At 49.7% G+C, this 12306-nt stretch overlaps 1 protein-coding gene across 20 annotated transcripts in view; it reads left to right on the top strand.

Annotated features, from left to right (window-relative positions):
* The window catches only part of KDM6B (lysine demethylase 6B), a 90055-nt gene that overhangs the window by 71486 nt on the left and 6263 nt on the right, over nt 1-12306 (top strand). For all 20 annotated transcript variants that reach the window (XM_061591161.1, XM_061591163.1, XM_061591147.1 and 17 more), the window contains 9 exons: nt 2204-2309; nt 3106-3311; nt 3519-3583; nt 3999-4067; nt 5120-5268; nt 6599-6713; nt 7487-7674; nt 9987-10128; nt 12155-12281. In XM_061591161.1, coding sequence (XP_061447145.1) covers nt 2204-2309; nt 3106-3311; nt 3519-3583; nt 3999-4067; nt 5120-5268; nt 6599-6713; nt 7487-7674; nt 9987-10128; nt 12155-12281 — 1167 coding nt within the window. The remainder of the gene's footprint in view (nt 1-2203; nt 2310-3105; nt 3312-3518; nt 3584-3998; nt 4068-5119; nt 5269-6598; nt 6714-7486; nt 7675-9986; nt 10129-12154; nt 12282-12306) is intronic.

Here is a 12306-nt window from a genome sequence, read left to right on the forward strand (position 1 = left end):
AGCAAATTTGATAGGCATTGAGAAGTTGTAGTCCAAAACATTTGGAGAGTGCATTTGGTGAAGGGTGCTTTTACTTGCATCTTGTAATAGTAGGCACATGAACCAGTTTTGTCCCTCTTTGGGACCCTTAGATCTTGCAAATAGTCATTTTCCCTGTGTTCCTTTTAGAGCTTCCTTTTAAAAATGCATCTCTCAATTTAGGCCACTCTTTATAGCACAGTGGGGAGGAGAGCCTGTCTGGGAGTCCAGACTCTGTGAGTTCAAGTCCCCGCTCCTGTCTCCTGGGTGTCAAGAGCCAGCTAAAGATCACCCCCACAGTGAGTGGCTCAGGGGTTACGTGCCCTGCCACCTGTGCAGCTGTGGGCAAGCTGCAGAGTCCCAAGGAGCCCAGTTGCCCCCCAGCTGGCAGTTGCCGACAAGGAAGGGGCTGGCTTGTGCAGCTGTGGCAAGCTGAGCAGGCCCTAGCCAGCTAGGGAGGACTAGCCCGAGAGGGAGGCAATGGTAAACCCCCTCTGAATACCACTTACCATGAAATCCCTATTCATAGGATCGCCATAAGTTGGAATCGACTTGAAGGCAGTCCATTTCCATTTTTTCCTTGTAGCCAGTCATCCTAATGTTCTGGATTATTGAGCTGTGGAACCCAAATCTTGGCCAAATTCTCTCTTTGGTGCTGTGATCCAGAGTAAATTTTTCATTGCACGATTCTCCTGTCTTTTTGTTCTTAGACCTCAAAGTCAAGAAGACCCTGCACCCTACTCCTGTCGTCAGTGCCATTTCCCTTCTCCCACCCCTCTGCCACCCCCATGGCAGACTTCCTTGCACCCAGATTTGTGAGTCTAAAAAAAACTTTCAGGCTAGGAAGCGATTCTCTTCTTCAGTCAGTTGCTTTGCAGCCTTTCTTGAGGTTAGCATCCTGTAAAACAAGATACTAGCAAAGTTCTGCTGACTTCCCCCCAGCCCTCTTCTACTCTGGTTAGACGTTGCTGAGATGACATCGCTGAGACCTGACGTTTCTGTGGTGGCCATGGCATATCCAGGGCCCTTTCACCAGTGGGGTCTTCCGCATTTCTCCCTTTTGCTTGTGTGGCTCAGGACTCCCAGGGCAGGAAGAGAGTGCAAATGGTTTCCTCTTTTTTTTTCTCCCGTTCTTTCCCTCACCTTGGTTCATCCTCACTTCATTGTTCAGTTGTCCTTTTTTCCTTCCTTGAGTTTCCATTTTGGTTATGTTTGGGAGTTGGCACTGTACCCAAGTCTCCCTCCCTCTCTCTCTCCTTCCTTCCCTCCCTCAACAAGTTGCACCATTAGTTTAACGACCTTCTGACTGCTCGTAGATTAGCTCAACATCCCAGAAGATGCGGCTCCTCCGTTTCTGACACCCTTGTCCTGTAGCGTCCTGGAAACCAAAGCAAAACGGATGCCCAGCTTGGATTGGTGGAGCGCTGTGCTCACTTTGTCTCTCCTCCAGGAAGACTTTTTCCTCTTCCTTTTTTTCTTTTCTGCTTTTCTTGGGATCTTCCTCACCTTCAACTTTCTCTGCCTCCCCCCCGCGCCGTTTCCTGACTGCAAATAGTCCCAAGGGTCACCTCCTGCCGCTCTTGCAAGCAAGACGTGTCTACCTTCATTTTGCTGTTTGACTACTTTTCTGATTTTATGGAAAGAGAGGAAGCCTTTTCTCTCTCTCTCTCTGGATGTTTTGGTGGTTTGGAGTGATTGGCTCTTCCCTGCAGCTTCTGGGTCAGTTCCTTCAAGGACATCCCCCCTGTGCTTTCGACACAGAATTGCAACCGACACGTTTTATTCTGGATTTCTATAGTCACTGCACGCTTAGCCGATTCAGAGAGGGGATAACCACCGAAACGCAGTTGGTGGAGACCAGCATTGGCTGATGAATGGACACCCTTCTTTGGATCTCAGGGGGAGTTGCTGGTCTGAAGTGGGGGTCTCTGAAGGAGTGCTAGGCCCTGTAGTCTAAACCAGGGGAATCCTGGGCCCAGTGGCCTGAACTGGGTGATCCTGTTGATCCTAAACACTGTGGGTTTCTGCGAGTGGACCTCTGGTCCAAACTAGGAGATGCCCTGTTGCAAGGCTGGTGGCTGTTTTTTGAGTTTAGGGTGCCTTAGATCCATCACTCTTATTTTGGGGTGGGGTGGGGATCCAAACTGGCATCTTGGCCTCTAATTTGTCTCCCCTTCCTCTTCAGTTGGAGAGCAAGCGGGATGCTTTCTCTCCCGTCCTCCTCCAGTTCTGCACTGACCCCAAGAACCCCATAACCGTCATCCGGGGCTTGGCAGGATCACTGCGCCTAAGTGAGTATGCAAGTAGGGTGCCCAGGGCTTTGGGGTGTTTTCTTTCCCAAGGGCTGTTGGGGAATCGGAGCAGCTGGGTTAGAGGCTGGGGCTCTTTGGAGGTGCACCTGAGTTTGAGGTGGGATCTTGTGGGGCTGTGAGAAGAAGGACATGTGGAGAAAGCATTTATTTGCTTGTTTTAGCTATAAAAATATTTGTATTCTGCAATTTCATATATATATATATATATAAAATAGTGGTTTACAACAATTACAATACAGCAAACCCACACAAAAATTAGAACAGGTATTTGCAGTGTTGTGTATTTGAGATCAGAAACTTTGGGGCTGGGCAAATGTTTGAGGGGATTGTGTGTAAAAACATTGTGCAAAAATGCTTTCTCTTGGAATGTGTGTGATTTCGGCGAGGTGGTGACCATCTTAGCAAGTCCTTAGAATCCAGTTTTTTGGGAGGAGGGGGCTTTATTGAAGAAGCTGTATTTCTGTGAGGGGGTGGGTGAAAGGGCAAAGAGGACATGATGCCCAGAGGGGAATGTCTTGTCTTGGATTAGGCACCCTTCCCCCAACCCGGCACCCTCCAGATGTTTGGGCCTACAACTCTTGTCAGCCAAAACATCTGGGGAGCACCAGGTTGGGTAAAGTAAGGCTGGATTAGAGGATTAACAGGGAGGGTGATGTTTCCTCTGCGTGTGGAGGTTCACATCACCCCCTCACCCCAGCAACAGCTGGGGGTTGGAGGGCTAGAGGCTTCTCAGCCCCCCTCCTCTCCGTGACAGCCCCCTTCCCCCTCCCCTCAGACCTAGGCCTGTTCAGCACAAAGACATTGGTGGAGGCCAGCGGGGAGCACGCTGTGGAAGTCCGGACGCAAGTGCAGCAGCCCTCGGACGAAAATTGGGACCTGTCGGGGACAAAGCAAATTTGGCCATGTGAGAGCAGTCGTTCGCATACCACCATCGCCAAATACGCCCAGTACCAGGCGGCCTCCTTCCAGGAGTCTCTTCAGGTGAGAAGGGGCTTCGTTCTGTACCACTCCACTCCCTCCTTGGGCGGATGCAGCACGCTGGCCTCAGGGCAGGGAGGTGTCGCAGGATTTCTGCAGGTTGGTGGAGGCGGCAGAGTGGCATCTTTCTCCTCGCTGCGTGTCCCAACCCGAATGTCTGGGAGTCATGGGAGGGAATCCCAACTTTGACTTTTCCCCCTTTTGAGACAGGAAGACAAGGAGACAGACGATGAGGAAACAGATGAGCCTGATAGCACCACGGAGACGCCCCCGAGGTAGGCCTTCACCCTCCCGGCCTTGGGAAAAATGCATTTCCTGGGCTTTGCTGTTTCGGTCATGTTTGGTGTTCATGTTTGTAAGCTGCTTTGGGGGGCTTTTTGCTGAAGAAGTGGACTGTGACCATTTTAAATAAAGGGAGTAGGGTGTTGCTGGGGGTGGAGTGGGGCTGTCGGGCTGCTGCACCCCCAAACTTATTGGGGTGCTTTGAAGCAAGTGAATTTTGAAGACTGAGAGATGTAGAGTTGGGGAGGTTTTACAGTTTCGGGGGAGGAAGGGGGCAACGTGGAAATTATTTTTTATTCTGGCCTGGGGGTGGGAATGAGGGGGTGGGATGGGGGGATCAATTTCTCACGCTTGTTGTGCTCTCTCCATACCTCACATGTCATAACATTTTCTTTCCACCCCTCACAGCAACCCTGACCAGAAACCGCACCAGATTATCAAGTTTGGGACCAATATTGACCTCTCGGATGCCAAGCGGTGAGAACTGAGGGAAGAGGGACCTTGCGAATCAAGGGACAAATCTCTTCCCCCCCCCCCCGGTCTCCTGCATGTTATTGCCCTTTGAATTGTTGTGGGAGAGGGAAATTTGCTCTTTTCTGAGCCAGTGTGGTGTAGTGGTTAGAGTGTTGGACTACAACCTGGGAGACCAGGGTTCGAATCCCCACACAGCCGTGAAGCTCACTGGGTGACCTGGGGCCAGTCACTGCCTCTCAGCCTCATGAAACCCCTATTCCTAGGGTCGCCATAAGTCGGAATCGACTTGAAGGCAGTACATGTTATCTTTACTGTCTTAAAGCTACAGGGTTGCTGAGGCTGCCACCCTCTGGCTCTGTCTTGTCGCTGCAAGCAAAAGCAGTTTTATTTCAAGGCTGCTGCCCCCTAGGTGGAATAACCTTGTCTTTGTGGATTTTTGCTGCCCTCCTGTGGTTGTAGTTTGTCACTGCAGCTGAGGCTGCTTCATGGCTTGTCCCTCTGTGGCCAGACCTGGAATTGCAGCAAAACATTGCTCTGCGCTGCTCCCTTGTGATCAAACCGTGTAACTGGTATAGTGTTGCTTCTCTCTGCTGCCTCTCTGTGGTCATATCTGGTCATTACAAAGAGAATAATATGGTGCTCTCCTGCCTCCAAGAGGCTATTGTAGAATGATATCTCTTTCCTGTGTCCATAACTTATCATTGAACACAGCAGATGCTGCACAGAGTACCAGCAATGAGCTATATTATATCTGCTGCGTGCAATGAAAAATTATGGAACTGCCTCATAATGGTACTACTCTGTGTTTCTACCTCTATGATGATGCTCTGTGCTGCTTGCCTGTGGTCATATTTTGCCATAGCAAGATCATGGCTCTATGCTGCCTCTGTGCGGCTATGCCTTGTCACTGGACAGTCTTGCCTCTAGTGGTCATAATTGTCATTGCAGGTAAAAATCTAAAGAATCAGTAAATAAATTAATGTTATAAAAAACTATTTTAAAAGGAATTTTGGAACATTAAATCTTGATTCTTTTCCCACCCCAATGAATTTCAGGTGGAAACCACAGCTGCAGGAATTGCTGAAGCTGCCGGCTTTTATGCGGGTCACGTCAACGGGGAACATGCTGAGTCATGTGGGACACACTATCCTGGGCATGAATACCGTGCAGCTCTATATGAAAGTGCCCGGCAGCCGCACGCCAGGTAAGGGTGACTGCTTTGTACCACTGCCATAGTTGGAGCAAGAACCTCAGGTTCCGTTGGCTACATCAGAAGAGCCTGCTGGATCAGGTCAAAGGGGGCCCAGCGAGTCCAGCATCCTGATCTCATGATGGCCAACCAGATGCCTCTTCTGGGAAACCCATAAGCAGGATCTGAATGCACCAGCACTCTCTCCTCCTGTGATTTCCAGCAATGGGTATTCAGGGACATACCGACTCCAACAGTGGAGACAGAACACAGCCACCGTGGCTAGTAGCCATTGATAGCCTTTTCCACTATGAATTTGTCTAATCCTCTTTTGAAGCCATCCAAGATGGTAGCATTGTTGAGAATTTCATAGTTTAACTATACACTGTGTGAAGAAGTTCTTTCCTTTCTGTCCTGAATTGTACAAAAATGAATTGTATAAATTTGTGGTGGGGGAGAGGGAGAGGTCTGTCGGTGGCTATGTAGAACTTCCACGTTCAAGGGCAGTATCCTCTGAATTCCAGCTGCTTGGAGGGTGAGAGGTGGGGAGGGCGTTCTGTCGGTGGGTGAATAGTACCCACAGGCGAGGCAGGCTGGAGGTTTCAGCACAGAGGACAGCTCCTAGTAGCACAACTTGCTCCAGCAAAGCCTGGAAGTGAACAGAGGCATTAGGAACCTTTGTGTCCAGGCTGCACCTCCTGAGCTCTTCCCCTTTGCTTGAAGGATGGAGATGGTGAATGGCCAACCCCCTTAAAGGGCCTGTAGATATGGACGCTTTCAATTTCTATGCTGTCTTGCCTCACATTCTCCCTGAGCTGTTGGGCAGGCACGGTACTGTGTGAGGCACTCAGCTCCTTGGGCAGTGTGGGAGGCCCTCTCATGTGGGCTCTGATTCTGTGGGGTCCTGACCCCCAACCTCTAGCTCAGTGCCCAGTGACGGCCCAGCAGCCTCAGCCTCAGCCAATTCCTCTTCCTCTTCTGAGCTCAAGGCCGGGGCCATGACTGAGGGCTGTGGCCTTCACGCCCTGCTGGTGGGCTCCCCAGAAGCACCTTGTTGGCCTAGGTGGGCCCTTCAGTCTGACCAAACAGGGCTCTCCTGATGTGCTTATGTGGGGCGGCATGAGAAGAGGGTTGGGCTAGGCAAGGAAGGAGGGTGAGGCGCTGGAGGTGCTGGTGCCTGTTTTGTACTGTGGATTATGGGTGGTGTTGATGGCGCTGGAGAGAGGGGCCCCTCCAAGCTCTCACGGGGAGACTTCTCCCAAAGAGGTCCCACTCCAGGCGGAGATCTTACCAGCACTGCTAGGTCCTGAGGTTTTAATGTATGTGAGCATCGCCTCCTTTGCAGGCCACCAGGAGAACAATAACTTCTGCTCCGTGAATATCAACATTGGGCCGGGTGACTGTGAATGGTTTGCTGTCCATGAGCATTATTGGCAGAGCATCAGTGCCTTCTGTGACAGGTAGGGTGATGAGCAAGTGTACTAGGGGCTGGTGGGTGGGTCGGTCTCCCCCTGTGAAAGGGCCAGGGATATCATACATGCTTATCCAAATTGGGGAGCTTTGCTCCTATCTGGTTGTGGCAAAGGTCAGCTTATTAACCCCAAGACGGGGTCACCAACCTTTTTCAGTCTGTGGGCACATTTGGGTTTTTGAGCAAGTGCCATGGGCATCCCCCTCTCTAGTCACTTATCTGGGGAAGAGAAGTCCCCCCACCCCCACCCCTGAGGGACAGAGAGAGAGAAAGCACGCTCACATGCGCTTTCTTTTGCAAGGGATCTGGGTAAAAGTCAGGTCCAGTAATATGAATCTGAGCTTTAAAAGTTTTAAAGAGGAAGTAGCAAAGAGTCACTCTTCCAAATTCCTCCTTCAGCTCTATGTGCTGTTCAAGGGGGGAAAGCATAAATGCTCTCACCAACATCATGACCAAAGGGGCTATGAGTGTGTGTGTGGGGATGGGGGTGCTCAGAGAATGTGTAGGTGTTGGGGAGGTCTCAAGGGTAGCATGGCACCTGCGGGTGCTGTGTGACTGATCCCCTGCCTTAAGAGAACGGGAGGGGGAACAGGAGAGATTGTATTATTGTGTTCTTTTGTGTTTCCTGTCCGTTTTGATGGGGCCTTCACAGGAGGCCTGTCTGCTGGGGTTTGCTCCGTATGTGTTAGCCAGAGGGGACAGGGGGTGGGAGGTCATTTGGATTTTTCCTGCTTCGTCACCCCAGCATACGCACTCTTGCAGGCATGGTGTGGACTACCTGACTGGCTCTTGGTGGCCCATCCTAGAAGACCTTTACCAGTCCAACATCCCTGTCTACCGCTTCATCCAGCGCCCTGGAGACCTTGTGTGGATTAACGCGGGGACAGTGCACTGGGTTCAAGCCACTGGGTGGTGCAATAACATCGCGTGGAATGTTGGCCCATTGACGGGTAAGTACTGGGCTGAGATCCTGGGGAGGGGGGTTGAAAAGGCAAGGTTTTGTTCCCACACACACACACACCTGCACCCCTCTCTAAAGGGCAGGATCTTAGCTGGCTTACTCTCCTGTGTGTTGCCAACCACTGGCCAAAAGGTACCTTGCAGGAAAGGAGTGGATGGCTATTATGGGTGGGCGGGTGCGGAGGGCAACAAATGGAACATTGAACTGTTCATCAGAAGAAACTCATTGGTCCCTGGTGCTTTTGGCTTCCTCCCCACCCCACTCCTCCTTGATTTTTTCTTTTTTTAAGTCTGGGGGCTGCAAGGAAAACTTCTGACGAAGTCTTTGCTTTAAAAAAAAGACGTGTCTCCCTCACATCAACAAAAGGCATCCGTGGCCAAACTGGTGTGCGGTACGAATTCCCGGCTGCTCACTTTGGCTGAGCGACAGAGCACCTGCCTGCATGCAGAAGGCCCCCCCACTTCAGTCCCCAGGGACATCTCCAGGTGGGGTGGCAGAGCCGTCCGGCCTTGAAACCCTGGAGAGCGGCTGCCGATCAGGGTAGACCAGGAGTACCTAACATGGTTCTCTCCAGATGATTTGTTGTATTTTATAAGTATATTTGTATACCGCTATCTCTTTAAAAAAAAAAAAATATCAAAGCAGTTTACAACAAATAAAAATCAAAAACATACAGTAAAAACAATTAAAAATAAGAGTAAAAACAAAGGCCACCTACTGTGAAAAGGCATCAGTTTCTTTATTTAGAAATGATGTTGTTGGACTCCAACGTCCATCAGCCCCACCAGCCAGCGTGGCTCTGTGGTCCAGAGGGCACCACGTCGGTCCTGCACCCTGGTGTAGGCAGCAGTGGGCTAACTGGGCCAGCAGCCTGAGCTCCCTGCATTCCAAGGCCATGGCCTGGCACCGGGTGCCTCTGTCTGGCTACATCCCTTTGGAATTGTTTTAGATTAACAAGCACACGGGGTTCTTTTGACCCTCTTTCACTTATCTGTGGGGAAGGCCTTGTGGTAAGGAGGGGGCAGGAGAGGAGGGGCTTATTCCCAAGGACTGGGTGGGCCCCCATAGACCTAAATCATCACAGTGGTGGGGTGGGGTTATTTGTATCTGTTCATCGCTTGCGACAAAAATGTCTCAAAGCGACTTCCAATGATAAAAGCATGTTATTATGTGCCTTCAACTCGATTTCGACTTATGGCGACCCTATGAATCAATGACCTCCAAGAGCGTCTGTCATGAACCACCCTGTTCAGATCTTGTAAGTTCAGGTCTGTGAATTCCTTGATGGAATCAATGCATCTCTTGCTTGGCCTTCCTCTTTTTCTACTCCCTTCTGTTTTCCCCAGCATTTTGGTCTTTTCTAGTGAATCATGTCTTCTCATGATGTGTCCAAAGTATGATAACCTCAGTTTCATCATTTTAGCTTCTAGTGACAGTTCTGGTTTAATTTGTTCTGACACCCAATTATTTGTCTTTTTCGCAGTCCATGGTATGCACAAAGCTCTCCTCCAGCACCACATTTCAAATGAGTTGATTTTTCTCTTATCCACCTTTTTCAACTTTCACATCCATACATAGAGATCGGAAATACCATGGTCTGAATGATCCTGACTTTAGTGTTCAGGGATACATCTTTACATTTGAGGACCTTTTCTCATTTTCTCACTGCTGCCCTCCCCAGTCCTAGCCTCCTTCTGATTTCTTGACTATTGTCTCCATTTTGGTTAATGATTGTGCCGAGGTATTAAGTAAAAGCATACATGATACAAAATCTAACACAGATCAGAAAGATAAATGAACGTTAATTGACTAAAAGTGCTCACCCAGCAATAACATAAAAAAGGACAAATCCTACCCCACCCTTCTAAAAGCTGAACACCAATACAGGCTTGGGGATCCTTGTGCCCCGTGACCCTTGTTGACAGCCAAACGCCTGGGTGAACATTTGCCTGCCGCCTCAGAGTTGGTCATGGTGGTACCAGGCGCATCTCTGCGGAGAGAGCATTGCACAGTTGGGGAGCTAACCTCTGAAAAGAGCAGAGGCCACCCTTCCCCTCCTAGAGTGACTCTGGTGACCATAGAGAGCGGGGAAGCAGAGCTGGGGAGAAGTCTGCAGTAGCTTTTCGGACATCCTCCCCCTCATGGCTGGACAAACGAGGGACGTGCTTGTATGTGTGTGTGTTGGGGGGGGGGTTGAACAGGATGACCACAAGAGAGACGCTTCCGAATAGCCTGTACCAGAGATCCTGACGGGATTCACTCTCCTCTGTTGGTCCATCTAACCTCTCCCTTTTCCTGCAGCTTACCAATACCAGCTGGCGCTGGAGCGCTACGAATGGAACGAGGTGAAGAACGTCAAGTCTATCGTGCCCATGATCCATGTCTCCTGGAACGTCGCCCGCACTGTCAAGATCAGCGATCCCGACTTGTACAAAATGATCAAGTAAGGCCTTCTGGGTGCTTGGGGATTTCGTGCAACTCCTCCAACCTGGCCAAAGCAGCCGTCTGCTTTCGCCGTGCATTTTCAGGCTCCTCCGCCCGACACCTGCCCAGCACATGAAAGCCTCTTTCATGCCAGGGAGAGGATGCAAGTGGTCGTCAAGAGGAGGCCTGGGTGCCGAGACAAGCCCTCTGAACTCCCATGGTGGTGGGCAGCTCTGGAAGCCTGTGCCCAGGTTCAGAGCGATGGGGAACAAAATGAATAGGGAAGGGCCGAATAGGGAATAGGCAGGGAAGGGCCGAAGCTCAGTGGCAGTCCATCTGCCTTGCATGCAGAAGGTCCCAGGTTCAGTCCCCAGTGGCATCTGTAGGTAGGGCTCCCCGAAAACCTGGAGAGCTGCTGCCAGTCAGTGTAGACAATATTGAGCTAGATGAACCGAAGGTCTAACTCAGTAGAAGGCAGCTTCCCATATTCTTCTGGATCCCAGTTTCATTTTGAATGCATGTGAACTCCCCCATCTTTGGTGGGGAGGGGGTCGGGCTTCCTGTGCCTTCAACCCATGTATGGGGAGCCCATGGCCCTCCAGATATGACACTGCAACTCCCATCATCATCCCTGAAAACTGGCTGTACAGGCTGGGGTCTGATGGGAGCCTCTCAGTGTCTGGATGACCCCCCCCCCATTTGTTGGACTGGAGCTCCCGTCATCCCTGAAAATTGACATCCAACAGCATCTACAAGGGCACTGGTCCCCCACTCCTGTTTAAACAGCTGCACAATAGGCAAGAATTCAAAGGGTGACATTGCAAGGGAATATAAAATACAGTGTATGAGTTGCATGCAAGTAAGTCATACTCAGAGTAAGACCACTGAAATGCATGAACTTAAGTTAGCCACTGGTTGTAGTTAATGAACTTCAATGGATCTACTCTGAGTAGAACTACCCTTGGATGCCACTCATATTGTCCATAGAAAAGATAAATTGGTAATATATTATGCTTATTAGAATTTATGTCCCACCCTTCCTCCCATTGTGGTCCAGTGATTTATTTATTTTTGTCAACATTATCTGTTCCATTACAAAAGGGAATTGGTCCCATATATATCAACGACTGCACCCCTTTGCTGGGCTAATGACTGGAAAGCAGTGAGCATGCCTTCAGGGGATGAGTAAACGGAACATGATTTTGCAACAGAAGCGGAACTTACGAGTTATTTTCCATCTCAGCAAGGAAGGCTTTCACACACACCCGCCCAGCTCCTGCAAAAGGGGTCTATGTTTGTTTATTATTACTCAATGGATGATATTGTACTCCTACTTCATTTTTTTGAAAGATTTCCTGTGACAAAATACGTACTATGAATTGATTGGATTTAGACCAAGACATGTTTGAACATTTCTTTAAAAGCATTAATTTCAGGGGGGAGAACCCAGGGTTGACGTTTCTCCCAGCCCTGAATGCAGGGTGTGAAATACCTTTTCCTAACCCTAAAGAAAGGCCTCTATGTGTGTGTGTGGGGGGGGTGTCTTTGTGCTCCCAATAGATTTGGCCTGGCAGTGGGGCTCAGCCTCCTCCACCCCTGGGCTGAGTTTTTCTCTGGATGCGCCTTCCGTGGCTGTTGTTTAAATGAAAATGCCCATTTTGTTATACAGTCAGAGGCCTGGTAAAAAACAAACTGAAACAACAAATCACACAATTTCTAGCAGACATAACATTAAAATGCATGGGACTTTAAGGATGGAAGCAAGCCGAGGTATAATTAAATTAACAAATTTGCAGCAGGAGGGAGGAATCTTGTAACGTTCCTGCTGTTATGTTGTTTGTCTCGGCCAGTAAGCGGGCCAGATACCGTTCAAAAGTCCTTCCAGAATATTTAATAGGGTAGCAGGAAACAATCTGTTTCACTCAGCTCTGTTAAAGTTGCATACAAAAGGGAAAGTATTAATGTTTCTGTTGCTGTGTCCCAGCATACATAAGCAAGTGGGCATGACCTTTCCACTTCCCTCTCTCCCTCTCTCTCTCTCTCAGGTACTGTCTGATGCAGTCTATCAAGCACTGCCAGGTGCAACGTGAGAGCCTCGTGTGCTCTGGGAAGAAGATTGCCTATCAGGGCCGCGTGAAGGATGAGCCAGCCTACTACTGCAATGAATGTGATGTAAGCTTTCCTGGCTTTCTTCCTC

This window comes from Rhineura floridana, chromosome 11 (genome assembly GCF_030035675.1).
Source record: "Rhineura floridana isolate rRhiFlo1 chromosome 11, rRhiFlo1.hap2, whole genome shotgun sequence".
NCBI classification, from domain to species: Eukaryota; Metazoa; Chordata; class Lepidosauria; order Squamata; family Rhineuridae; genus Rhineura; species Rhineura floridana.